General features: G+C 43.5%; 3 protein-coding genes and 1 long non-coding RNA gene across 12 annotated transcripts in view; 2 read left to right on the forward strand and 2 right to left on the reverse strand.

The window, feature by feature from the left end:
- Positions 1-6,935, forward strand: part of LOC124061697 (AP-3 complex subunit beta-2) — a 35,530-nt gene extending 28,595 nt beyond the window's left edge. For 3 of the 5 annotated variants that reach the window (XM_046393852.1, XM_046393855.1, XM_046393854.1), the window contains exons 24-27: positions 824-908; positions 1,170-1,267; positions 3,146-3,284; positions 4,264-6,935. In XM_046393852.1, coding sequence (XP_046249808.1) covers positions 824-908; positions 1,170-1,267; positions 3,146-3,284; positions 4,264-4,414 — 473 coding nt within the window. In that variant the 3' untranslated portion in view covers positions 4,415-6,935. Of the gene's footprint in view, positions 1-823; positions 909-1,169; positions 1,268-3,145; positions 3,285-4,224 lie in introns of all 5 variants that reach the window. The other 2 variants (XM_046393850.1, XM_046393851.1) reach the window with 1 other exon arrangement.
- On the reverse strand, positions 6,891-15,594 carry sv2 (synaptic vesicle glycoprotein 2). 3 transcript variants are annotated; one of them, XM_046393869.1, is made up of 13 exons: positions 14,733-15,589; positions 13,014-13,106; positions 12,466-12,627; positions 11,880-12,042; positions 11,554-11,675; positions 11,308-11,471; positions 11,128-11,208; positions 10,628-10,729; positions 10,058-10,146; positions 9,740-9,867; positions 9,278-9,373; positions 9,034-9,193; positions 6,891-8,312 (listed from the first exon to the last, which is right to left on the reverse strand). In XM_046393869.1, exons 1-13 carry the CDS (start codon positions 14,890-14,892, stop codon positions 8,129-8,131), a joined length of 1,704 nt encoding a protein of 567 aa, XP_046249825.1. In that variant the 5' UTR covers positions 14,893-15,589; the 3' UTR covers positions 6,891-8,128. The 3 variants fall into 3 exon arrangements, with proteins under 3 accessions (XP_046249825.1, XP_046249826.1, XP_046249827.1); XM_046393870.1 differs by lacking the exon at positions 14,733-15,589 and adding an exon at positions 13,797-13,927; XM_046393871.1 differs by lacking the exon at positions 6,891-8,312 and having other exon boundaries at positions 9,264-9,373; positions 14,733-15,594.
- On the forward strand, positions 14,008-27,252 carry snx1a (sorting nexin 1a). 3 transcript variants are annotated; one of them, XM_046393858.1, is made up of 16 exons: positions 14,479-14,667; positions 14,991-15,046; positions 16,559-17,486; positions 19,189-19,328; positions 19,593-19,665; positions 19,903-19,946; positions 20,050-20,191; positions 20,275-20,353; positions 20,487-20,562; positions 20,758-20,871; positions 21,479-21,572; positions 21,824-22,029; positions 22,522-22,665; positions 23,210-23,290; positions 23,385-23,456; positions 24,896-27,252. In XM_046393858.1, the coding sequence occupies exons 1-16, from the start codon at positions 14,637-14,639 to the stop codon at positions 24,944-24,946; spliced, it is 2,331 nt and encodes a 776-aa protein (XP_046249814.1). In that variant the 5' UTR covers positions 14,479-14,636; the 3' UTR covers positions 24,947-27,252. The 3 variants fall into 3 exon arrangements, with proteins under 3 accessions (XP_046249815.1, XP_046249813.1, XP_046249814.1); XM_046393859.1 differs by lacking the exons at positions 14,479-14,667; positions 14,991-15,046 and adding an exon at positions 14,008-14,142; XM_046393857.1 differs by lacking the exons at positions 14,479-14,667; positions 14,991-15,046 and adding an exon at positions 14,274-14,406.
- LOC124061704 lies at positions 18,550-24,699 on the reverse strand. The gene is made up of 2 exons (XR_006843800.1): positions 24,221-24,699; positions 18,550-19,319 (listed from the first exon to the last, which is right to left on the reverse strand). It is a non-coding gene; the product is annotated as an uncharacterized LOC124061704 (long non-coding RNA).
- Positions 27,253-27,397: the final 145 nt, after the last annotated feature.

Here is a 27,397-nt window from a genome sequence, read left to right on the forward strand (position 1 = left end):
TCTTTTATATTTATTATGCATGAATAGAAACTTGGACAATAAATGTACCATCACAGAGACCATTAAGATTGAATCCATCTCTGAAGTGAATATGAACACCACATGTAATGTCTGTCCAGTAGCTGTCAGAACGTCTCGGTCTGGACTACAGTCTTGTGGGGACCCGCAGACTGCCCAGCAAGTTGAGCTTAATAGAAACTAGAGAAATAACCTGATGAAAAGCATTTCACTGCAAAAAACATAAGTAAAAACCTACAAAAAATCAAATGAAGTGCAAGAGTGCAGATTGAAGTTTAACATTCAGAACAAAATAGAACAGAAAAAAAATGGCTGACAACAGAAGAGTGGCAAGACAATGAATGAAAATGGCTTTCATAGGAACAAGATTGGATTTTTAAGATTTATATGCTTAGAGCGTATATTTTGCTCCATTTGGCCATTTTGGAAAAATTGCTAGTGTTGTGTGTGTCCCAGTTTGCCATTTTCCCACCCGTATGTACTGTATGCGTCGGTGGACTTCAATCAAACTGCAACAAGCGGAGAGCGAAATGTCTTTCTAAAGATGCATCACTTATTTTTCTGTCATGCTGGAGCTGTCTCACCGCCGTCCAACCCAATTTATTTCAGTCTTTATAGCTTATCCATTTCCTGTGTGCACTCTGGAGCAGCAGCCTACATCAGCCAGCATTCGGTCGCTTTTCACGCTGCTCGGAGTTGGCATGTAGCGATGGAGTTGGGACGTGAATCGGCGGACGTCACGTGTTTTATGTCAGATGGAAGAGCTGCCGCCTGACGAGATGATTCTCTTCTTGTGTGCTGACAGAACTGCTGCCTGCAGGCGAGACGGCCACGGCTGTGATGGGCATCGACTTCTGCGACTCAACGCAGGCGGCAAACTTCCAGCTGTGGTGAGGCGGATTCTGTGTGGTAGCGTTTCAACACCCTGCAGTCCTCTCGTAGAAGAACAAACAAACGGTTTCTCATAAGAGTTTTGAAATTGCACTCACTTTTGATAGGCTTGTTTGCTCCATGTGTGTGTGTGTGTCTCCGCTGGCCAGTGGTCATATTCCATCGAGCCAGGGTTTGCGCTGAGGAAGTAAATAAAACATTTTTACTATAAGTTCAGAAATTCCTTTTAGAAAAACTGCTAAACGTCTCTCTGTTTTCAGCACTCACACCAGGAAATTCTTCGTCTCAATCCAGCCGCCGGTCGGGGAGCTGATGAGGCCCGTCTTCCTGACAGAGAACGAGTTTAAAAAGGAGCAAGGTGAGAGATAACAGGAAATGAAATCACTCTGTTGAGGACTATAGAATACATAAACACTGTGACTTTACAAAAGGTAGCAAAGGGGAGTTGGCTGCTACTGTAGACTGTGCTGTGCTCAGGTGGAAACACAAGTGATTTCTCATATTTCCTTTTTTTTCTCACTCATATCTACATATAGACAGATGAATGTTATCTTTTTTCCCCAATATTATATATATATTTATCACATCAAAATATGTGTGTGTGTGTGTGTGTGCTTGTTCTCTCTAGCAGCCAAAGCTGTTTTAAAGCCACATTCATCCTGAGTGAAAAATAAAAACTAATATAAACAGGGTCAGCAGTTAGGATTCACTGATCGACGTGTTGTGTGTTTACTAACTGTACTGGTCACCTCGAATGCACCAAAATCCAGCCAGTGTTTTGGTAGAGCAGCTACAGACAGCAGTTTCCGGCATGTTTCTGTTGTTTGGTGTTCGTTTCCCATCCTGAGCTAATAGTGAACGAGCAAACCCACAGTGCCTCTTTAAACATGTGTCATGTCCACGGTTCCTCCCTCTTCATACTGTCCCCAATAGAGAAGCTATTACACAATCTAGGTAAGTTGGCTTTGATAGTTTTGTTTTTCCCAGCCATCTGTGTGCCCACCAGCTTTATAGGCAACCTCAACCTCACACTGACCACTCCCTTCCTCCTCCTCCTCCTCACTCCTTTAACACCTCCTGCTGACTCCCCCTCCTCCCCTCCTGCCTTGGTAGTCAACACTTGGTTGCATCTCCAGGTCTGTAGCTGCAGACAGACTCACCTGTACTAACCTGCATCTTACAAAAAGGCCGTTCACACTCTGCTATGCCACGAATGACTGGAAATGCTCATCCACTGACCCCGATTCTCGCTTCAGCGGCACTCGATGACGTGCGCTGACCATTCTGGGAATCTGAGGTGTCGCAGTCTTCTTTAGTCCGAATGGTTTGTCGTATGTTCAGATCTGGTAAGCACTGATAGTTTTTTTGTGATAGGCAGGTCAAAAGACATTTCAGAGCGGAAGTCTGTATATTTTTTGATTAATTAATTGTGAGGTTGGTCCTGTGTTTTCCAGATTGTTTGGCTCAGGACCTGTTAAAACAAAGCTTTGACTGCTTGGTACATTTGTTTTTGTCCCGTCAGAGGGAATCGAGAGCCCATAAGGAGAGTTTTTCTATGCTATACAGACTATAAAGCAACTTGAGGCAAATTTTGTGATTTGTGAGGTTGTTTGAGAAAAGACGTGAGGACAAAATTTATCTTTTTGACCGCTCAAGCCTTCGTAAGTGGACAAGAAAGTGTAACTGGGAGCTGGGATTTAACTTGTACATGCAGTCAAGACGTGAAAAATGCTTTTAACCTGCAAATCTCCAAAATCAGTGCTTAACAGGAACTGTTTTCTTTAACATAAGAGAGAGAAAGAGAAAAAACACTTTGGTACAACACCGAAAAATCACGAGGCATTTAACTCGGCTTGTAGCGGACAAATTTGCATCTTTATTGCTTTGAATTGACCGAGAGGGCTGAGTTACTCCTCTACTGCTCTCAGTGGGAAGCATCAGCACATTCCAATCACTGAATATTACATCAATCTCTCAGAGGATTGTGGGACACGTGTTAGCCATATATACAGTATCTGTGTACTGTATATGCTGTACCTGTAGATATCCTTAAAAAAATTTATTTGACTTTATATGTAAAACAGCACACCGATGCTGTCCAAGCAGCGCCCTGTTGTGTGTTGTCATATTATTAATAACTGCTTTGCTTTGTATACCACAAGAAAACAAGAAAATAAAGCAGCTGCTGTTTTCCAAGCTTTCCAGTCTGACCAGTGCGCCGCTCACTCCTCCACAGGTCAGCTGATGGGCATGAATGAAATCACGGAGAAGCTAACCCTGGACGCAAAGTGCCGGAACGAACACGCCATCGTCCAGAGGGTGACCACCGCCGCCAACCTCAGCAGAGTCCCCTGTGGTTCAGATAAAGAGTGCAGGTGAGAGAGATTCAAAGACACCTCAGCAGTAAGGCCTCCAGCGTGTGTGCTGAGCCTGTGATGATCCAAGCAGTGAACCACATGCGATCAAACATCAAATTTTGTCTAAATCTGAGCCGGCGATCCTCTTTATACTCACACACATCAGGATAAATTTTCAGTCCATACAGCAATATGTGTAATGAGTTTTAATTGATACCTTTCTGTAATTTAGTGAAACAAGCCTTTAGTGTAGGGGAACAAGTCAAAAGATCTTAGGATAGCTGGACTGATTATTTACGCCTCCCTCTGGCCAATCACTGCAATGACATCAAATGTCGCAAAATAATTTATCATCTCTCTGTGTTTTGCTAAAAATGGAGCAGCTGTATAATGTTGAAATGTCATTACAGCGCCCCCATCTGGCCAGTTAACATCACATAACACAAGGGCACAATTTGCATGTTGAACTGGGCAATTATCTGGTATTAATGTTAATATGCAGTGCTTCTCATGAGAACTTAAAAATTACTTTCCAGGTTTTTAGTAGATATCTGAGCATAACAGAATCAGCGTCAGCTTTTTCCACCTCTGCTTGAATTAGCTTTATTCTTGCCTTCATGTCAGTATTTTGTCACACTGAATCTGAGGTGAAGCCGGTGAGAAATTCTGATCTCGTGTTAAAGTCATTAAGGTAATCGTGTGCTGATTTCAGCACCAGAAACACAGTGTTAGAGTTAAATCCCTCCATGTGATGTCAAAGTCAGAGAGAATTTCAGCATGGGCCATTCAGGAAAGTTTCTTCGCAGCATCACGCAGAGATGTGTCACTGTTGTAAACCTGCCATGCTGTTCTTCATGCTGCTGTTTTTCTTTTAAACCTGACGACTGACGCGTGTGTCCCTCCTTTATTTCTGCCGCTTCGCCTTTACTTCCGATCTTTGCTGCTGCTTTGACCTCAGTCCTCCTGTCCCTCCTCCTCCTGATCATCCTGTCCACAGGTTCGCAGGCAGGACGGTGACGAGCGGCAGCCTGGTGTTGGTCACCGTGGCGACCAAAGAGGAAGGAGCAGCCCAGCTGACGGTCAACTGTGAGAAGATGGTGATCGGCACCATGCTGGTGAAGGACGTCCTCCTGGCTTTGACGCAGTGACGCCCTCTGACCCCCCCCCCCAAACTCCAACACACCTCTCACATATCGTCCGAGACTCCACGCGTTGTAGCATCTCCTCCGTCCTCCTGTAAGCAGGGAGGAAGTTCCCTGACTATCCAATTACCGTTTGCTTTTTGGTTCAAGAGCCCTCTACCTTTTAGAAACTACTGCTATAACCGCCGAACGCCGCAGCTGTTTGGGATCATTTTGACAATCAGACATAAATTCCGCCGCTCCTTTTGAAAGAGTCATTGTCCAAAAATACTTAGTAGTAGTTGGATTTATCGGACTCCCATTTCTGAGTCAGCTAAAAAACAAGATTTGTGCATTTTTGTTAGGTGTTCAAAACCTGAAATGTTCTTTATGTTTTCGAAGCTTTCGTCTTCTCTCAGCAGGGGGCGTCACTGAACTGAACGAACGCCACCTTTCAACAACCCTGCAATTCCAAGTAACATGAGACACAAAAAAGACAAGATGGAAAAGAAACATATGAAGAGGAGTAAAATAGAATTAGCTAAAACCGATGAACCAGAGTGCAAGATAGAACAGAAGAAAGTTTTAGGCAAATCAGAAATGCAGGCTAAAAACACAGAAGATCAGCTGTGTGTGAAACTTAAATCATGACCAGAGAAAGAGAAAGAAAGCAGTTCACGTCCAATGAAAACCACCTCCAGACTTCCTAAACTACAACCACGACGTGTAATCACTTACATCCTGAGTAAAGCCACGATGAGATGCAGTTGAAAGTTTCGAAAACATAAAGTTATCATCGGACCATAAGGATATTAAATAAATTGTTTAATTAATTATCAAATGAAGGTTTATTTTTTTCAGAAAGCAATTCTAATTTGGTACAAATCTGTCACGACTTTTCGGCTCGTTAGTTCTTCTCTCTGAGGCCGTTTTAACGTGGGTAAATATTAGTGATAGATCACACGCTATCGGTAAAAACACAAGCTGAAACATCAGTGTAATCACTTCTCGTCCAGTTCTTTTTCACCTCCGTCATCACCTGAATGTAGCACGAAGGCTCGACTGAGACAACAACCGCCTACAACTGAATCATTGAATTCTGGCAGTAAAGTAAATGTTGTCAATCAGTAACACAGCAAGACTCCCGGGAACAAAGAAGGACTTTCACGTTCTGTCACAGTGCACACGTTCATTACGACATGTGGGGCGTTTACAAGACAAACAAACTCAAGATGTATAAATGTTATAGTGCAACATGTAATACAGTACTGCTATAAGTAAGGTGTGCATGTGTGTGTGTTTGAATTTTGACCTGGCAAACATTAACCAGCTGTTTCCCAACTGACTCAAAATGATTTGAACTGATCATGAAGCACATTATACTCATCGGCCCTCTGGACAGGAAGTAAGAGATCGTTTGTCTTGCCTGCCACAAGCTTCAAAGATTTAAAGATTACTTGTCCCGCTTACATTTACAAATGAGGTCGTGAATGTGCCGGAAAAAACTCACAGATTTCAGAAGAAAATGTTTCGGCAGAATTGCAGATTTAAGGAAAAGTCTGAAAATGCTGAACAAGACTACTTCATATTACATCACCAGATTTTAGGATTTCAAGTGACAGAATTTCAGTGTTATAACATAAAAATATTAAGAAAACCAGCAAATATTTGCATTTCAGAAGAGAGTTGTATCATTTTTTCCTTTAAAAAATGAGTTTTAAAAACTAAACTGATTATCAAAATTGTTTATTATTATTAGCCTTATTAACCTTGGAAAGACAGCAATTAAGTGTATTTCCCAAAAATGTTGGTGAATATTTATTGGTTAACTGTCACTAAAATATGAGTTTTGTTTCACCCTGTCTAAAGGTAGCATTTAGTTTATGAGGCTAATAATAACACCTATAGATTGTAATTGAAATACTTCCTCCCGAGCTGAAATGCTTATAATTTCAGACATTTTCAATTTGAGTGTTACCTCAATCCCATTTATCGAGGGACAGTTTTCATGCCTTTTTATTCTGTTTTGATTTCAGGTCTCTTTTGTTACAGACCCTCGTATGTCGAGTGGCTGCTCGCTTCTCATCTTTTACTTGTTATCTGTTTATTTATTTATTGTTTCTTTGCTGCTGGAAAAACGCTGCGTTTTACCAAAGGAGACGGTCGAAACTTCAGCCCTCGACGTGGACGGTCTTATTTTGTCCTTTTTGTACCTGTTTTGTTGTTTACCACTGAACCACCCTGAAATGTGCAGCCACTGCAGTGGTGTCATGATGAGAGAACGTACAGAGAACGAAAATCTGCTGTCATTGTAAAAATCCACTGAGGAAGACGAGAGAGGGAGAGAGAGACGGCTTTCACAGAAACAGTTGGCTAAAATTATTCTCCAAATCATAACTCATGTCAGGAGATTTGTTATATCCGCATCAGCTTTCAGATATCCAAAGTATGTTCCATCATTCTGTGTGTGTGTGTGTGTGTGGTTGTGAAACGTGATCCTTAAGTATTACAAGTTTATTTATTATACAAATAAAAATTACAGATACATCGTCACGTCTCATTCAGTCTTATGGAAAAAAACCCCACTGGAGTGCTGAGTGGAGGTAAACGGTCAGCAGTCTGCTGTTATAAAGTATTCAAGTAAAAAACTGAAGTACAGACATTTTCCTGAAAGCTTTTGTCTGAAAAATGCAAACATTTCGGGAGACGTTTTTTGGTTTGTAAATACACCTACCCAAGTACTGCAGTTGTGTACAATTCCTGCTTAACTATAGTTAGTTGGATTCAGATTACAAAACACGAAAAGCCTCTAAAATGCAATTTATGGCTACTGATTAAACTGGTGATTTCTAACAAAGGAGTTCAGGCTCTGCATCGAGCAGCTGCAACAGTAAAAATCTTGTCATAGAAAATACTACACCAGTCAAGAGAAGGGGGGCAGTACATTTACTCTTGATTTTTTTTTGTGCCTTCGGGCTTTTACTCAAGTGCGTTTTTGAATGCAATTAAAGTCGCTGTAGTAAAGGAACACTTTTTCCAGCACTCGTGTTCACTCGGGTTGATAAAGTTCATCTGTACCTGCTCTGGTGCTTTTAGTGACTGTCAGATGAAATTTATAATCTTTGGTCTTCCAAAATGAATCTGATTGGTGTAGCTTGTACACATGATCAGGCGTTTAAGGAAAAGGACAATTGTGATTTTATCTTTACTGCAAAGGCTGCCCATTGAGCCCGAAAGACGACCGCCAAAGGCCTTTTCACATCTCAGATTCCAGTCCCACATCGGCCTCTGATCCGATCACTCCAGAAAGTCATCATGTTCAGACTACCTTTTGACATAGGAGGGAAGACTTTGGTCGAGTTTGAGACTGACAAACTTTCTGAAGTTGTTCTTGGCAGTTTGTACACTTCGTGCCTGAGCAGGATTTGAATCTTCAGAAGCTCACATTAACCATGTAGTGCAAATGCATTTCTTTTTCTTCTTATTCCTTATTTCCTGAATAATAATTCTTGGCAGGTTGTATGGAGCCGTCTGCCTTTTGACAGTTTCTCTTCATGTTGGCGTTTTGAATGAGGCACTGCGAAAAGGCACACAGAGAGACGACAGACGGGAGAGCGTCCAGAAGTCCTCCGGGAGGAGACAAAAAAGGCAGAAATTCTACAGTCTGCTTCCTTAAAGACGTTAAGAGGATGTTTGCTAATAATTTATTAATTTAAAGCGTGACTTAGAGAGTCCGAGCCATCAGGTGAGCTCAGTCTGCTTGGTTTGCGGAAGCAGAAGAGCCACCAGTCCTCCGGTCAGCAGCAGAGCCGACACAAGCAGGATCGGCACGGCACAGTTCGAGTCCACCAACTTTCCGAAGACCACGTTACCCGTGATCGCTGCCACTCGGCCCACTCCTGTGAAGAAACCGAGAGCAGAGGACCTGAAAGAGAGACGGAGAAGAAAAGAAACACCAGGAGGAGTTACTATAAACAGAGCATGAGCTCACAGATCATAGGAACAAACACAAAAAAGACCAAAATACAGAGTTTATTAGAGCTGAGGAGAAGAATTAGAAGAACCAAACACAGGGGTATTAAAAGGTCTTACTTGAAGTTTGAAGTAGCCAGTGTTAGCACAGGACGGCTAGCAGACTAATAATTACTTTACAGGATTTAGGACACCCAGCACTCAGATTTAGGACACAAACAGCTCATTAACAAGCTGACAGGCAGAATATTTTCACATCTAACTCTCTGATTCAGGGTTTCATTGAGGGATTATGTCAGCCAAAGTAGAGAAGGTGATTATCAGAGCAGTGAAAGGACTAACCGAGAGGTCATTGGGGAATCTTATTTTATTTCTTTCGAGTTCGAATGAAGTGGGGGGGCGCGTACCCTGACATCTAGTGGAACCTTAAATTGTACCAGACTGAACCCAGACTTTTTAGTGCGACCTCTCATCACAAGTTACATCCTGCTCAAAATAACTGAGAGAGGATATTGTTTCGCCTCTTCCTGATCCCTTTGAATATTGTGAGAAACCTTACTGAGTGATTCTCAAACAAACAAGTTAACATATTTAAGTGATTAAAAATCCAAACTGACAGAGAGATCTAAACAGTCAAGTTCAAGCAAGATGGATGAAGCCTTAAGAAAGCGCACCGGAGCTGAGTCGGGTAGAGCTCGGTTCCCACCACGTCCAGGGAGTTCCAGGTGATCACTGACACGGCACCAAAGACACAGGACAGGGTAACGCTCTGAACCCTGGTCTGGACCACGTAGATGAAGAAGACACTGAGACTGGACACCAGCAGGCTGCAGGCTGAAGACAACGAAGAGGATCAGCGAGAGCAGCGTTACATAAGGACACGGGATAAGCATGGTACATTCACCTGAACGGACTCACACAGCAGAGTTTTTCCTCCGACGCTCTCCACCACGAGAATAGTGAAGATGTTTCCCGGCAGGTTGGATGCAGCGATCAAGAAGCCTTCCATGTACACTGCCAGGTGAGGGACGGACACAGGGGGGTTAAGTGAGGACAGTTAGAGGACACAACAGAGCCTACCCCAGCATGCAGCGGGGCGGGACACAATTTGGCACTGACTGAAGAGCTCAACGTAAACCCTAGTAAATATGCATTAATTATGGATTCATGACTTTACTCTTCATATATTCTGAGCTTTATTCTTGTCTGTAGACTGGCTTCGTTTTGGCTGAACCCTGCAGCTTATTTGCTGTGTTTTTTGTTTAAAAGCAACGTTAACGTCAGCTCTACAAATACTGGGGAAAAACAGTTCAGGTCCGGTTCTGAGTTCGCCGACCGGAAGAAGAGTAAATTCTCATCCAAGTCATCCAAAAAACACACCAGCTGTTTTGACCGGGTAGCAGCTCTGGTTGTGGAGTGGAGTCTGGAGGGACACGTTGGCACAGGGTGAACCGCCGTCCTCAATCCTCTCAAAAAGCTCCGGGAACCACATCCACAGCCCGTAGTAACTATACACACACACACACAGAGTAACGAAAAGGATTTCTGCTCTGTGAAGATAAAGTGTTTCCAGCTGTTATCTCTCCCTGCCTGCTGCAGACTCCAGCACATGTGATAAATTCAAGTCCTGAACTTGCACACAATTCAAACGGCAGAAGTATAAAGTCTGCATGTGGACGCTGAGATGGGATTTCTCACCCGAAGGAGATGCAGTAGAAGACGACGAGCAGGACGACACTCCTGGATTTTAGTGGACTTTTAAACATCAGTTTAAGGGGCCCCAAGCCCTGCAAGTCAGACAAAAGAAATGTACTGTTATTTACACTGGCATATATGAAGGAAAAAATGACCAATCAAAAAATATTCTCATTACAAAGGAATAACTAATGACTTCACGAGGCTGGTTAACCAAATGGGCAGCTGCCATGGGGCCACAGAACTCCAAGAGCCCCTAAAGTCCAGTTTTTCTTATGTAATGACTGGTTTTATTGAAATGTGTTCGGGAATCTGCACAACTAAAGCCTAAATCTCAGCTTTACAGACATTTTACAGAAAAAAACAACAACTGACTGACGGAAATAATAAATAAACCAGAGTCCCAGTGAAACAGAGGGAGGGAAGAATGGAAAGTCTTGACCTCAGGCCCCATAGGGAGATGATCCAACTTTGCTACGTCAGGTATCATGAGTCAGAAAACAGGCTGTGAATGTGCTTTCACACACTTCTCCTTGTCCTCTCACTCATTTGTGTGGATGTCTGGGCTTTTACCTTTTTCAAAATACAGACAAGAGTCCCTCTAAGTGAACCCAGAGTCCCAGTCCCCTCCGGTTCCCCTCTGTGGTGCTTGGAGCTCGCACACAAACCAAATTCCTTCAAAAGAATTCGAGATGAGAGTTGTTACACTTGTATTAGATTACCGAACTGAAGTGAAGGAAGGAAGGAAGGAAAGAAGTGTTTAGAGAACTTGAACAAACCACATACAGATGATGTACACATTCATTTCAAATCACTGTCCTTTTGATTTCACCTTTCGCACTTATTCTGCACCTTCTTTTCGTGTCACCATGCTCCACATGTCTCTGAAGTCTGTTGGTTGTCCTGTGCTTCTTGTTTAATTGTTTGTTATTTACATCTGGATCACTGGCATCACTTCACTCCGGTGTTTTATGTCTTATTAACCTTAATCTTATTAACCTAAACACATTAGGTTTGCATCAAACCGTGGTAATGACTCATAGAGGCATATGGGAACATGAGTTATTTCGTACCGGGAAATCTTTTCCTTTTCCCCACATGTTCAGCTCAAACATCACCCGGAAGACTTGGATTGCCTCTCTCTCGCGGGAAGCCTGACAAAGACATTACAGGAAAAAAAAGAAATATGAGAGGCAGCTCAGGCAAAAAAATTCAGTCTGCAAAACACAAGCACTACTCTGGCCTTTCAATACCTCCATGAGGAACTTGGGGCTTTCAGGCATGAGGAGCTTGAAGAGGAGGGCTGAGGTGAGGCTGGGGACGGAGCAGAGCACCACAAACAGCCTCCAGCTCTGAAAGTCCAGAGATCCCACAGAGAAATGTGCCCATGTCGTTGGAATCACCAACCAGGCCAGACCTGCATGTATAACCTCAGTGAAATCATGTTTTTCTCGTCACCGCGCCAAACTGATATCGTTTTATTTCACGTGTGTTCCCACCTGCAGCCAGGATGTTTCCTGCCATCCAGAAGGTGGCCAGAGCGCTGATCATTGCACCCCTCCTCAGACGGGGCATGAACTCCGAGAAGTAGGCGAAGATAACGGGGATCGACCCGCCGACCCTGCGGAGGGAAGGAGAAAACTTTATTCTCAAACTGCCTGTGAGCGGAAAACGACAGTTTGATGTCATAGGGATGAAAACTACGACCCGCCGGTTGCCGTTTGATCTCTCTCAGCACTGAAACATGCTAACTTCAGTGTGTGGCTGCCGGCTGAATGTCCACATGTACATAAAGCATGCAAAAGTATACAAATCACGCGCTCACCCAATGCCGCTGATGAACCTCAGCAGCAGGAAGAGCCAGAACCACGGAGCCAGGCTGGCAAGACTTCCAAACAGCCCGTTGATGGTCAGGGAGACGACCAAGATGCTGCGACGCCCCCTCTGGTCAGCCAGGTATCCCCACAGGTAGCCACCCACCATCATTCCTAGAGAAGAGGAACATCACTGTAACAAGACAAACACAGGCTTGTTTGCTTTAGAAATACATTTCTGAGCTGTCATATCTCACAGCGAGACGGTCAGCGCGGTAACCAACATAACCGCTCAGTAGGGCTGCAACTAACAACTGATTTCGTTACTGATTAGCCTCTCCATGACTTTCTTCATAAATCGTTAAGTTAAAAATGTCAAAGATGCAGTTAAAAAAATGCCACGTGTACTTCCTCAGAGTTCTCCCTCAGGCACAGGGAGAACATGCAAACTCCACGTAGAAGGGCCCAGGCTGGGATTCGAACCTGGGACTCTGTTGCTATGAGGCGACAGTGCTAACCACTGCACCACCATGCCGCTCCCTAACTGCTGACTAATTTCTGTCAATTTGGCTGATCAGATAACAACAACCGACTCACCAAGGAAAATGCTGGCGGTCAGCAGGCCCATTTCTGAGGAGCTCAGCTGCAGATCGCAGCGCGCCGTCGGCAGGAGAAAAGACACGCAGAGAATCTCCACGGCATCGCTGGCATTGGCCCAGCCACACACCGCCAACAGCAGCCAGTGGAACAAACCAAAACCTGAGAGCGAAACACGGACACAAAGAGCGAATAAACAAAGACAGAAGTTTTCCCTCCAAGAGTCACCTCAGGGTGCTTCTAAGTTTTAAGATGCTGTGAGATTGTGGCAGAAACTGAGCTTGATTCTTTCACAATAATGCAGTTCTATTTTGAATATGTCACGCATGTATTTACTTTTATATAAAGCTTAGTTTTAACAGACTGTGGGAAAATGTCATGTCTTTAGCTCATGGACAACTAAGTTTTTATGGTGAACCAACCATTTTGAGTTTTGCAAGCCCCAGATTTTCCACGTAGAAGCGCAAAGTGAGATATCTAAATCCTCAAAACAACTTAACAAAAAACTGGAGCCAAAAGCAAGGAGGACAACACCATCACACACTTACCCGCTTCCTGCACTGCCTCCTCATAAGTCAATCTTCTGTGCGCACCAACATCACGCCTGATGCTTGATGCCCTCCTGTCGAAAATTACTTCACCTAAAAAGCAGCAGAAAGTGCGCAAACTGGTCACATGGAGCAGAAGTACAAGAGAATATTTATTATGTAAAAGTGTCATTTTGTCACAGAGTCATACAGAAGAAACTGTAAGTGCGGGTTAAGTTGGTGTTTTTTCAGAAAACTTAATATGAAGACGGGATTTGTTTTCTTTTTTCTTAGAGATAAAACACGTGTTCACTTGTAGATTTATTAGGAATTTGCACCACGAAAGCAGAATATCAACCATCGTGTAATCTTAAATGACTTCACTGCTGGTTGTAGGTTGAGCTGCTCTGAACTTCATCATGTGTCAGAACCCACTGGATCATCATCAGAAATTCATTGTATTTTATAAGCTTATTTTATGAGACAGCCACGTGAAATCTGAGAAGTAACCAACGTGAGATAAATATCTACTTCTGAAATGTAGTGCACTGTAAGATGAAATACTCTAGTACAGGTTCCTAAGCAAATACATACTTTCCATTACTGCCAGGATCTGGTTCTTGGATGGATGTTTTGTGACATGCGCAGAGACAACGTAAATAAACCAAATCCTTGAAATGAATAAACTGAACCGTATTTTTAAGGCTAAACAAGGTGAGATGTGTTGCGGGAGTTCTGTAGCTCACGGTGTGCGTGCTCCGTGGATTAAACCCGAGCTAGTAAATGCAGTGCCTCGCCTCGTACCTTCGTCGGAGTCCAGCTCGTGCGGGTCCAGGTATTTTTCAATGAGAAGCGGCTCTCGCGCCTCGGTGTCTCCGGTATGCACGTGACGAGACATCCCCAAAGTCCGACGTCTCCACTGTGAGCTGTTCAGCTGCTATATTAGCTACGCAGCTGCACCCCCGTCCGGGTCCACATCACCGCTGTGTCTGTCTCATGACTAGCGAGCCTGCTGACTTGTTAGCACTGAAGCTAACCTGACAAGGAGGAGGACCAGGAAGTGAAAAAAAAAAAAAGCAGCGGCGGTTCGCACGTCCCGAGCGTCTCCTCCACTCAGTCAGGCCGTTTGGTTCAGCAGTACGATCTCGAGGTGAGCCACCACCACAGTGTGCAGCGGAGGTAACATTAGCGGCCCAAAGGAGACACGTCTGTCCGTCTGTGCGGCGCGAGCGGAGGGGAGCAGTTGACGTTGCCTCCCCTTGTGTTTTAAAAAAGATTGAAGATGGCGACCAGCTCGGAGCGCAGTCCTCCTCCGTTCCCCGACTCCGAGGAGCAAGATGTGCTGGACTCTGAAGAAGTCGGAGAGGCCCGAGACAGCGACGAAGACGACGGGGACGAGCTGTTCATGAGCGTAGTACGTCTCGCACGAGCTTTTAACGTTGATTTCGGCGCTGGCGAAGCCGCCTCTGGTTCGGCTAAACTGTCATAACTGTCAGAGAAGGTTGCAGTTAGTAAGCTAACCTCAGCGGGGGAGAAGCTAATGAGCCGCCTGTAGCAAAAGTTTTGCTAGGGTGTTGACCTGTGTTTGCCTGGTTGTAGTGTGGAGGAAAGAGTCAGAAAAGTACAGTAGCACGGACAACTGTCATGTCAGACGACGTTAGGCTCACAGGCTTTGGTATGGCTCAGTTTATCAAAGCAGTATGCGGGTTTTGGTGCAGAAAAGCTCTCCTGCTCACTCACTGTCACCGTTGCTGGTGATGATCTTTGATACTGTTGCAAAGTTTCCATGGTGGTATTGATTTCTTCCGGAAAGGTTGCAGCGTGGAAAACTGTCTAGCTGTGATTTGAACAGGAAACCAGAACATAAACAACAACAACAAAAAGCATTAATATAGTTCATTAATAGAGTTGAGGTTAATGATATGTGGATGTTTTCCTGCGCAGATGATCTTTGACATTTCTTAAAACTTTCACTCTTCCTGGTTTACTTGCTCTCAGTATCTGAACCTCTTCCAGCAGTTTGGGCGTGCGGACCCTCAGGCCATCATGCACAGGTAAAACAAGCAAAGCTGCCCGCAGAGAAATGAGGTCTGTGTGCCTTCACTGTCAGAGTTGGCACCGCGAGTCTGTCACTCATAGTGATCGGTGCTTTTAAAACTCACAGTCTTTCATTTTATTTCACTTCGTGTTCATTTTTTTGAATGTGGATTGAAAAGCTGGCTCGAGCAGCCTCCTGTCATGTGAGAGCGAGCTGTGGTCACATGGTCAGAACCCGGATGTCGCCCCCCCAGTGTCAAAGTTCATATTGGAAAGTTGCTGTCTTTGATTTTTCAGCGCTGCATGGAAGTCATTGCTCAGCATTTGTTGGCACTTACATGCAGCAGAGCCTGTAGCTGAAGTGACGCTGTGGGTTGGACCAACCGGTGGTCACTTGTGGATTTCAGCAACTGTTGTTTGCATAGTGTTACTCAACGTGGTGGTTAGCAAGTTACACACTCATTTGCCACTTTATTAGAAGCTTGTGCTTTCTTCAGGGAGGGTGGCGTAAATTTAACAACCCTTGGAAAATAAAATCCAACAGTGACGCAAACTACAGCCTTCACAAAAGTTTCGATAAAATCTGCCTGTACAAAGGTGTATATAACAAACATGCAACTGGCTCTTGAGCCATTTCTTAAGCATAATAATGTTTCAGCATGACGTGGCTTTTCTTGCACTACAAGGTGCATTTAGTTTAAATATTTTTACACACCCAATAGCCTGAAATTGCATAAAAACTAGTTTTTTATTCTCCACAGAAAGTAGAGCTTCCAACAGGTGTCGTCTGATGGATCAGCTCAGAATGCAAATGAGTATAAAAGAAAATAGCAGGCTGTTCACTCATGAATGAAAAGTGACTTTAAGCTGGGAGCCGCAGTCTTCACTTGCTTTATCTACTACAGCTCATACCATATTTGTCCAAACCTGTCTGAGTCGCCTGAAATCCATTAACATCTGGAAGAAAGGCATTAAGCCCTGTTGAAATTATAACGTGCTTGTCTGTGATTGTGGTTCAGGAAGTAGTTTGCGCTCTCTAAAGACCGCACAACTGGATACAAGATGCTTGGATTGCACTGCGGGAAGAGTTTGCAGTTTGATTTTGTTCATGTTAATTCCATTAGGTAATGTCTTATTCATTTCTTTGTGACTGAATGAGAGTTTGTTAGTCTTTGGTGAGTAATTGTTTAATATTTAAAAAGATATTTCAGTTGAGGTTTTCCCCTCCAGGCTGTTGCTGAAAATCCCAGACATATCATGATTCCAGTTTCTCATGTGTAAAGATTAGCAGATTTTCTCTATTTAAAAGGATTGAAAACAAATAAATCTTTGGATTTTGGATTGTTTGTGAGACAAAACAAGCAACTGGGATACTTCACCTTGAGCTCAAGGACAGTGGACAGGCTGTTGTTTTGCCTTTTCCTCACATTTCATTGCGCTGATCCAAAAAATAACGGACAGATATGTTAGTTGAGTCAGATACACTAAAAACATCTGGTCTTTTTTTCCTCCTTTCCCCTCATCTCCAGAGCGACCCTCCGGCCTCTGAAATGGACGCCACACTGTCACCTGCCAGTAACCCCAGTGACGTTTTAATGGACGATCCCTTAATCGAGCCTGTCAGCAGCCAGTCAGAAAGCAAACCAAGCAGTGAAGTCGTGAGCGAACCCTCCGATGATTTTGTCGACCTAACGAACAACTTAACCGACTCTCCTGGTGACTCAGGCCCTGCTGAAACTGCCGTTACAGACGCAGCAAAAGACCCAACTGATGATTTTGTTGACATATTTGGAAGTGAAACTGAAGTGCCAGGAGGGGAAGTTGCCATAGCAGATGTAGCGGTCAAAGCAGCAGCTGCAGCAGATAAAAGTGAAGTAACCAGTGGTGCTGCAGATCTACCTGGCAGTGAGAAAACAGGAAAAGATGCTCAACAGGAAGCAAAAGAAACTTCCAATGCTCCAGTCATCGACCTCAGTGGTGATTTGCCAGCAAGTAACACACAGAAGCCGCCTGCCAGTGACAAAATTGTTGACCCTTTGGTCGATCTACTTAGTGATGCTCCACCCGCTGCAGATGCTAAAAAACCCAGCCGGGCAGCAGTCGATCTGTTCGAAGATGAGGGAAGCGACCTGTTCGCAGAGCCACTGCAGACGAAATCTGCCAAGCAGCCGCAGAAAAGCCTCTTCGGCGAGCCCGACGAGGATCTGTTTGGCGAGCCGCTGGGTGCCGCCTCAAAGAACACCATCAGCAAAGAGCAGAAGGTCAAATCTGCCACAACAAAAGCTGCCGGGGCTGGACACAACACTGGTGGGCCTCTGCTAGACAGTCAGCCTGCAGAACCTGCTGATATCTTCACTGAGGAAGCCGTCAGCACAACGCCCAGCCTCAGAAACACCAGCACCATCAATTCCAAGACTAATGGAGTCCACTCTGAAGAAGAGGCAGATTTATTTGCTGGTACGTCCACTATTTTTCTCATCATGTGACATTATCAGGATTTTAGGATTAAGTGTTCACAGCATGTTTGCAGCAGTTTTTCGATTGTTTCCTCTAATTTCAGTTTTAATTGGGCATGTGAGACCATTCAAAGTCAAAGTGTGCCACGCAAAACTGTTCTATGGGATGAAAATGTTGGTGTCTGTTAGGGTGCAATAAGAGATTTATTGGAAGTAAAAACATAACCTGATCCAACCTCAATGTTGAAAACACCAGATGGTCATATTAGGGCGTTTCAGTGTGTTCTTTATTTTCCAGTGTTTATTTTTTTGAAGGAGTGTTTTCCGTTACTAGATGGAGCGTAACAGAAGGTTGCCAGGTAATGAGAGGATACGGACGCAAAGGTTCACGTCCTAAACTCACAGCTCCCCATTCATTTGTGTTCTTTGAAGAACAGCTCACTGATTTTAGCATTACAATTCTATAACATTGCAGAATGGGATGAATGGGAATGGGAATTTCATCATGGGATGGACAGTTTAGGCAGAACCACATATATCTCACAATTGACTGAGAAATCAGGTTTGTAATCTGAGGACCAGCTTGAGGTCTGACAAGGTCACTTTGTAACCTCACACCTCCAGCATTTTCTTTTTCATTTTCGAACTTGTGGTCTTCATCCGCAGTCCACTTGAAATTACTTGAGGAAATTAATTAGATATCACACTGCACTCTCCGGAGCCACAAAAGGCTTTGTGCAACTTTTCTTTACAAATGCAGAAGTGCTCCTCAACACCTGTTAACAGACTTTGATCTGTACGAATGGGAGACTTCCTCTTTAACTGGAAGAACAGAGAAGATAGATTACCGCAAAACAGGATTCACATTTATCATGCTTGGGTGGGATTGCATTTGTCTCTACTTCCTCTTTCGGCATGAACTCATAACTTTTCCTGGATGACAGATCACTTTAACGGCGTCCAGTTAATGAAGCACTTGTGACTTCACTTCAGGGCCATCCGTCTACATTTAGTCGAGCTGTAATAGAGGCTGAAAGCTAAATAAATAAATAAGGATTTATATATTTATTTGTGTCGCCTCAAGGTCAAAAGGTTTATTATCACATCCAGACAGACCAGAATAGCCTGCACACTGTCAGCGCAAAACATATTAAAGAAACAAGCATTAGTGTTGACAGTTTGCAGGAGTCCAGCACTTAAGCCTGCAAAGAAAAGAAAGAAAAGAAAAGCCTGCAGCTCAGAGGATGGAGCCATAGATAGATGATAGATAGATACTTTAATCATCCCGAGTGAAATTCAATTCCATTTTTCCATTCATCACAGGGTTGGTGGTTTGAACGCTGACTCCTTCTGTCCAGGATGAAATGTCCCCCCCGTGGAAAAATCTGAAATATAGTTCACTACAAGGGTTCATAAGTAACTTACAAATTTGATAAATGAATATAAAATCGCCATTTGTGTACTAAACAACATGTTTGATAAAATGCTGTCAGAATTTGTCAGTACTTTGCTTTTATGTTTGCACACTGACCCTGTAAACTTACACCACATATAAACTTTATATCACCTATGAGGCATTTCTGCCACCCTGTTGTAAACACACATGACTTATATATGAACTTATAACAGGGCCAGGATGCGGAGTAAACGATGACGTGACTCAGTGTAACGATACAAGCCTGGTTTCTTTTCCTGTCCGACAGAAGCCACAGTGGAGCTTTCTCTCGACAGTCCGCGGGATGTGAGGAAGAAGGATGCGACGGCCAAACCGTCTGCGTCCGACGCCACTCTGCCAGCAGCTGCTGCCAGCCTGACCAAACCACAGCCGGCGGCCCTGGAGGAGGTACACACATATGCACACGTCTCATCACATATCTGTTGCTGTTTATTTCACCAATTTTTCCAGAACGTCAGACTTTCGAGAAGAGTCATTTGGTTGTTTGTTTTGCCCTTTTTGTCTTTTTTTTTTCCTTAAACTGCTCATATTTCCAAAAGCAAATGCAAATTCTGCTGTGCAAAAATGGAGCTGATCGTTTGGTCGAAGTGCCTGGTGAGAGCAGATGATCGCTGCCGTCAGTTTTTCTTTTTTTTTCAATGTTTGTTTCAGTTGGAAGAGGAGGAAGAAGAGCTGGAAGACAAGTTTGACGTCTCCGTCTCTGTCAAAGACCCTGAAAAAATAGGTAAGAAAAAAGAATAAAGGATGCAAATTGGTTTGTGCACTTAGATGTCAAGCATGCACAGTTCAGTCTGACGAGCCTCAGTGTCAAACCTGTGAAAAAGACCGAGAAGGGAGACTCGTGACAAAGTGCCGTCGCTGGCAGCTTGCCTTGAGGAAGTTAATATTAAGAATTTATATTGAACCGTTTCTTTTTTTGGAACCGACTTGAGGAAACTGAAAGCCTTCCCTTTGTTTCCAGGTGACGGGATGAACGCCTACATGGCCTACAAAGTAACCACACAGGTAAAAGCGCTTCCACCTGACCTGAGGTTTTTCATCTTTGATGCACAGGACGTAATCCGCCAAACAAGTGAAGGTACTGAACTCTGTCTAAACCGTGTTTCAGACCACGCTGCCCATGTTCCGCAACAAGACCTTCACGGTGAGGCGACGTTTCAGCGACTTCCTCGGCCTCTACGAGAAGCTTTCTGAAAAGCATGGACCAAACGGATTCATCGTGCCTCCGCCACCGGAGAAGAGCATCCTGGGTAGGCTGACCGGCTTTTAACGGTTTCCCCTGATAAGCTATAAATCTGGTCTCCATCAGCTGAAAGAATGTTTTGTGGCACAGGAATGACAAAGGTGAAGGTGGGAAAGGAAGATTCCTCATCTGCAGACTTTGTTGAGAGGAGAAGAGGCGCTTTGGAGAGGTAGGAGAGAAGGAGTAAAAGTATGTGTCCCAGAATGATGAAAATCACAGGAGAAAATGAATCTCATACTGAAATCTGTGATGGCGTTGCAAGCAGGAAAGTGAGGCTCTTCTGTGTTTTCTCATTGGACTAGATACCTGCAGCGGGTGGTAAATCACCCATCGCTTCTCCAAGATCCCGACGTCAGAGAGTTCCTGGAGAGAGAGGAAGTGAGCTGAAATTGAGTTTGGAGAGCCTCAGGCCTCAGGCCTTAAGACCACAATTAAAGTATCTGTATTGCATTTTGAAATCTGTGTTCACGTTGAGGGTGAACGCTGTCAGACGGATGTATTATTCTGCTCCTGTGCGATCCCGCTGCTCGTCTCGAGTTTTACAGCATTCGACATGTTTGTGTTTGTCTTCAGTTGCCCAGAGCAGTGAGCACCCAGGCTCTGAGTGGCGCCGGCTTCCTGAAAATGATCAACAAAGCAACGGACGCCGTCAGTAAAATGACCATCAAGATGAATGAGTCAGACGTGGTGAGTTCAGCTGTAAACAGTTTTCATTCCCAGGAAAATCTGATGTCGTGGTTCAGTTTTCTTGTAATGAAGAAATCTGCAATTTCTCATAAAATAGAGAGAACATTTCAAGTTGGCAGTGAGAGGCTGACGGCGACTTGGCATTAGTCACAGCATTAGTCTCTTAGCTCATTTGTTTCTGAATTTATTCTGAGGAACATTTGCAAGAACTTTTTTGTGCTTTTGTTTGTTTGTGTTGTTATGACCAAGTGTTCATGATAGGCTGAAATGAACACATACACACAAAGTGCTAGTTCGATTGATCTGGCGGTATCGATTGAACCTTTTATGTTGCTAAAGTGCAAACTGTTTATTTAGTCGATAGCACCGTAGTTCACAAAATACTGCAGGTGACGCGACCAGTCACGCTTATCAGAGACAGCAGTTTGTGAAAAGCCGGTGGATAAAGAAACTGAGCTGAGAGGCTCTTGATTTGAGCTCAGAGTACCACACGTCAGACTCAATCTGAATACATTTTAAAGAGCATAAGAGCATTTAACTGCTTTCCAGTGTTGGTGGGTGTTTAACCTGCAGGAGATGCACTGACTGACTGTGCGTTTTGCCTCAGTGGTTCGAGGAGAAGCTGCAGGAAGTGGAGTCTGCAGACCAGCATTTCAGAAAGCTCCACGCGCTTGTCGAATCTCTGGTCATCCACAGGAAAGGTTAGTCATGTCCCTTCCAGCCGCCAAAAGATACGATTGAGGAAGAGATGAGGGGTGGGATCTTTTAGACCTGTTTAAGTTTTGATGGGAAATATTTAGCTGACTGATTTTTTTTACAATAGCCAGTGTGCTGCATACTAAGTGTTAGAATTTTTATTTATTTATTTATTTATTTATTACTCAAAGCCATGCAAAGATTATTTTTTTTCTCCCTGGTGTATTAATGTTGGCGTGGCTCTTCCTGTCTTCAGAGCTGTCAGTAAATACGGCCGGCTTTGCCAAAAGCACGGCCATGCTGGGCAGCGCAGAGGACAACACCGCTCTGTCCCGAGCTCTGTCCCAGCTGGCGGAGGTGGAGGACAAGATGGAGCAGCTGCACCAGGACCAGGCTGCAAACGACACCTTCTGCTTTGCCGAAGTCATCGCAGATTACATCCGTCTGCTTGGAGCCGTGAGGGTACGCAACATGAGAAATCTGCTTTCTGAATGTCAAAGACAGTTCTGCACGGGGTTCAGTGTTCATTTCTCCCACAACTTTAAAGCAGCACAGCAATTTTTCAGAGGTTAGGAGGTCGTTTGAGGTCCGTCCAAGTGACACGTAAACGTTACATCTCGAAAACTCCAAACCTTTCCATAATTGTGTTGAATCCTTGGAAGGAAGGTCTTCGTCGTTAAAATTTTACCTTAAGAAAGTACGTCCAAAGCCAAGAAGAAATGTCACTGAACTGATAAAGTCAAGTACTAAGGTGGAGAGGAAGGTTACAGTTGATTAAATGTATATACTACACAGAGGTATCAGTATAAGACTGATACTGTGAGAGTGGTATTCTATTCAAAGGCTGTTTGGACAGTCTTTCCGAACAAAAGCCTCAACTGCTCTGGCTAAAGCAAACAAACAAACAGACAGATATAAACATGAAATGATCCTGTGTGCGTTTATGACCCGCAGGGCTCGTTTGATCACCGGATGAAGGCGTGGCAGCGCTGGCAGGACGCTCAGAACATGCTGCAGAAGAAGAGGGAGACCGAGGCCAAACTGCTGTGGGCCAACAAGCCGGACAAGCTGCAGCTGGCCAAAGAGGAGATCGCCGAGGTACAACACGAGGCCAAGATCAACACCGTGAAAATAACTCGGACGAGGCGCTGCAGTTTGATGTGTTGGAAGAAATGTTTTGAGTGCTTCATTTTGTTCCTCACATCACAAGCACTAACTTGGTTATTGTCAGGGCACAGAACATGATTTTACCATCATGGTTCTGTTCAATGAAAATATCACTACAATCTCAAGCTGCGCTGGAGCAGCATGCACTCATTTACTTTGTCCTGGTACTTGAATATTTAATGTTCAGGCTTTTTTCCAACGTATTAAAATTTGCTTTGCTCCGACAAGCTTTTAATCATCAATATTTTCTGAAGAAAACATTGCTGGAAGAAGTTTAAAGTGCTTTAAAAACTTTGAGATACTGAGTCAAAGTAAAAGTGTGAGACATTAAGTCAGACTTTTGGGATGGTGTGAAAATAGATTTGTACTTTTTATATTTCTTACTTATATATATATATTTTTTTTTAAATCATTCTTTGATATATCGTGGCATGTAAGGGCTTCTGTGAACTCTTCTCTCTCTTCTTGTGAACAGTGGGAGGCCAAAGTGACGCAGTACGAGAGAGACTTTGAAAGAGTTTCTTCCACCGTGCGCAAGGAAGTCATCCGCTTTGAGGTACCTTTACGTTCACTTCAGTGACCGGACAGCTGATCGTGTTTGTTATTGCTGACTGATGAAATGTTTTGGTTTTTGTTGTTTGTTCATACAGAAAGACAAGGCCAGGAATTTCAAAAAACAGATAATTACGTACTTGGAGTCTCTGCTACAGTCTCAGCAACAGGTGAGTGTCTCGTGTCCCGTCAAATATAAAAATGTAGACGTTTTCATAATCAAATATGACGTCCTGCCAAAGCGGTCAGTGTACATTTATAAACTGTTTTAATACTGAGAAAGGCTGTTTGGACCGTGGCTTGTTTTGACCGTCGTGAAAGGGTTTAGAGATGTCAACATGTTTTATATTTAAGGCGTTTGGAGTCAAAAGACGTCACGAGTGCAGTCTGAATTTTAACTTATCCGCGCGGAGATGTTGTGATCTGCGCTGTTAAATGGTGAAATATTTTAGGGAAGGAAATAAAACGTGATGACTTTTTACCCGACGATGGGAAATTTCACCATTTAGTTAACCTCTCGGGGGTACACTTCAGTAAACTGTGCGTGAAACACGCTTAAAAGGCTTTTGGAAATGTCTCAAGAGTCTTCAGGTCGCTTGTTTGGTCCAACCCAACAGTCGAAAACTCATGAAATGTTCAGTGATGTGAAAGAGAGAAAAGCAACGAATGCTCACAGTTGAGTCGATGGATGAAATTGTTAATGACGTGCAACAGGTGAATCCAACATGCAGTGACGTGCGGTGAGGTTTCACGTGTTCATGACACTGACTTCATCACAATCAGATTTACAAACATGTAAACCCTACAGAGTAGCTTATTCACCATTTGATTGGCGGCATTTACCGGGTTATGTTTAAAATCTCATATCAGCATTCTTTACACATACAAACACAAAAAAGCACATTTAATTAAAAAAACGTTATTGTTGTCTTACCTTTACTTGTAAATGAAGTCCATGCGCCGCTCCCTCTGTACACGTAAGCCTCCATTTTGAAAGTAAGGCCAGACGAGAGGAAAAATAAACGGATGGCTGCACTTGACTTGCTAACTCCAGATTGTAGCTTGCTGTCACTTATTCTGCAGTCGAGGAGTCGTAAGAAGAATCCCTGGACTCTCGAGTGCCCCCTACCGTGAGGCAGGAGAACTGCGTGCCTCACCTCGCGCCTTTTCACGGCCGTGTGATGATTGCTCAGTACAAGAAACACGCTGCACACATACAGTTGTTGACAAAAAACACTGTACATTATATACATCAGCTAAACTATGGAAATTCAGTTCATATAGCAAAAGTGTTTGAACATTTTAATAGCGACACACAGAGAGACAGCAATACGCTCTCACTGCCTAGCATGCTAGCACAGTTAGCCGAGTCATTGCTTCACCGCACGTCTCTTCTCAGTATTTGAACAGTAAATGTGATTTTTAATAATAATAATAATAATAAAAGAATTAAAACTGATGATGTTAAATGGATAATAACTTTATAGTACAAATCACTGGATAAATATAACATCTCCTGCTTCCTCTGACTCACATCACTGAGGCAAAAGATTCCAGTCTTTTTCACTGCTTTCTCTCTTTTGTGTTGTTTATTTTTTTCTCTCTCCAGATTATAAAATACTGGGAGGCTTTCTTACCAGAAGCAAAAGCAATCGCCTAATCCTCGAGCACCAGCCTTTAGGACGACAGAACGGGCTGCCTTTCTCTTATACACTTTACCTCTTGCCTTTAAACCAAGGAAAATGTGTGCATTGTAAAGGGAGATACAATCAACCAGTTTTTTTTAATCACCTTTAACATACAGCTCTGTATTCTATTGTATTAATAATTGTATATTTTCATTTACCCTTCCACAAATATTTTCTTATTAGATATAATAAGAGTTTGCGTACACGAAGATATGGACAGACAGAAAAAGAGAAAAGTGTAGATGAAATGATTCCACTGGTTTCCACGCGAGAAGGGAAATGAGCCGAGTCCGTTGTTCTCAGGATTTTCTCCCTCCTTCACGTCGGCGGTGGTTAATTGTTTACAGCGCGGCTGCTCTCTCGTCAAACACTTCCGGGGACCCACGTGACGAGGGCGGCCGAGAGTCTCAGCTCGGTCTCTTCTTGTTAAAACGACTCAAAAGGGATTTAAAAAAAAAAAGTTAGAATGAGAAAGAATTATGAGCACTTCTACCAGGTGGATTAAGTACTTAAGTACCAGCTATGGGTTTTTATTTTTATTTTTTTTTCAGATTTAAAATACTATTGATGCTGTGGGCGGGGGGTTGCAGGGTGTCGACAGGCATTAGCACTAGCAGGGTCCACAGCTGTGGTCAGGGGTCGCACGGTAGGTCAAACTTGTTTTGAGTTTTAAACGTTTTGGATATGATTTGAGTCACAGTGCAGACTTTACTCTCTTTAACCGCCACACGTCTGTGCCTTCCTGAGTCCGAGTGGTGTTGATGGCGGGAGAGTCGTGCACAGTGCTGAGGTTAACAGTTACTGCCATGACACGATGTCAGCGCTGAGGTTTAAAGGAGCAGTACTGATGTTTTCATGTTCAAACCCTGTTTACTGCTAATTGTATTCTCCTTTTTTTCCTTCTCTGAGTTTCTGTTTAAAACCGCGAAAGGTTTGTTTTTTTCGTTTCCAGACAATCTTTGGATTTTGCTACTTTATAAAAATCGACCTGCAGTTGGTTCAAAGTTGTGTCTTTGTTGGGTGGAAAATGCAGCACAGCCCAAATGTCAGCAAGGCATTAAACAGCAAGCGACGGTGACTAACTTTGAGGAAAATGCAGTAAACACTGACACGTCCGCCGTAAGTCTCTGCGAGTGTATTTTCATGCTGTCAAAGTGAAATGAGTGGACACCTGGAAACCAAAGGCTGTCTGGTTTTGTTTCTGAGTGCTGCTTTGTGTTGTGGTCGGCAGTAATATCAGGTCTGCAACCATCACATTTTTATTATCTGTTAATCTGTCAGCCATTTTGTTTTGTTTTGGTTAACTGTTAAGTCTATTAAATGCCCCCCCTCCCTCCCTTCCCCGCCCAGAGCCCAAAGGTTGACATCTTGAAGTTGTTTCATGTGACATACATTTTGATTATTAAAGGCGCCCTGTGGAGTTTCTGACGCGCCACAGCGCTGTGGACAAATGCTTCAGTCCCTGTCTTTGTTAGCGTCTCGGGTTACACGGTTTCCCCAGGAGACGCATCAATGTGCCAACAAGAGCAACGAAGAAGAGGACGATTTCAGATCCTTCCAAACTTGTTCTGCAGCTGTTTGAGGATGTGAATGCACTCGGCGCATTTAGACTGATGAGATACACAACGCTTTGGCAAATGTAAACACAACTTTGCTTTACAGATAAAATCCACAGGGTACCTTTAATTTACGATGATATGTAACGAAGCGAATCAGTGGGCTTGTTTTTTGTTTGTTTGGACCAATCATCAAAACTGTGCAGAATGATCCTTACAAAAAGGAAAACCTCCTCTGTACAAAGCACTGAGACTGGGTTGTTGCCTCACAGAAAAGAGATTAATGTGAAACACTGCACTCATTGATGGCGTCCTGAACCCGATGCTTCCCTGAAGACTCAGTCTGCTGACTTTTATCATCGAACCTTAACGAACTCGTGTCACAGCTTTGCGTGGCAGGCCTGCCATCTTTTCATCACAGCTTTAATTTTCACGTTTTGCACACACTTAAAGCGAAGCCGTGCGGCGATGAGCCGCGCTGCTTCATGTGCTGTCATCAGTTTACTTGCAGGACGTTTCTCTGATCCCTTTATTTTATTTTGTTCTGATTTTTTTGACAGATGCACGTTTGCTTTCAACTGTTTGGCAGCACTCAGAAGTGGTTGTTGGTGCTGCCTCATACTGTATGTCATCACTCGTCAATGTGCAGAGCGGCGTGCACTGTGTCATAGAAATTTCTTTTGAAACAAATCAATAAAGGTTGCACTGTTTACACTCGGAAATTTCGTTAAGAGTTTTGTTGTCTTATTTCTCCACTTGGGTTGTTTTGTTTGCCTCCCGTTAGGCACTTCAAATAACACATGTAGAGCTACAGCCTGTTTAAAAACGTATTTACAACTCCAACTGATCACTCATTAATTATCTTTA

This window comes from Scatophagus argus, chromosome 7 (assembly GCF_020382885.2).
Source record: "Scatophagus argus isolate fScaArg1 chromosome 7, fScaArg1.pri, whole genome shotgun sequence".
In the NCBI taxonomy this organism is placed as follows: domain Eukaryota; kingdom Metazoa; phylum Chordata; class Actinopteri; family Scatophagidae; genus Scatophagus; species Scatophagus argus.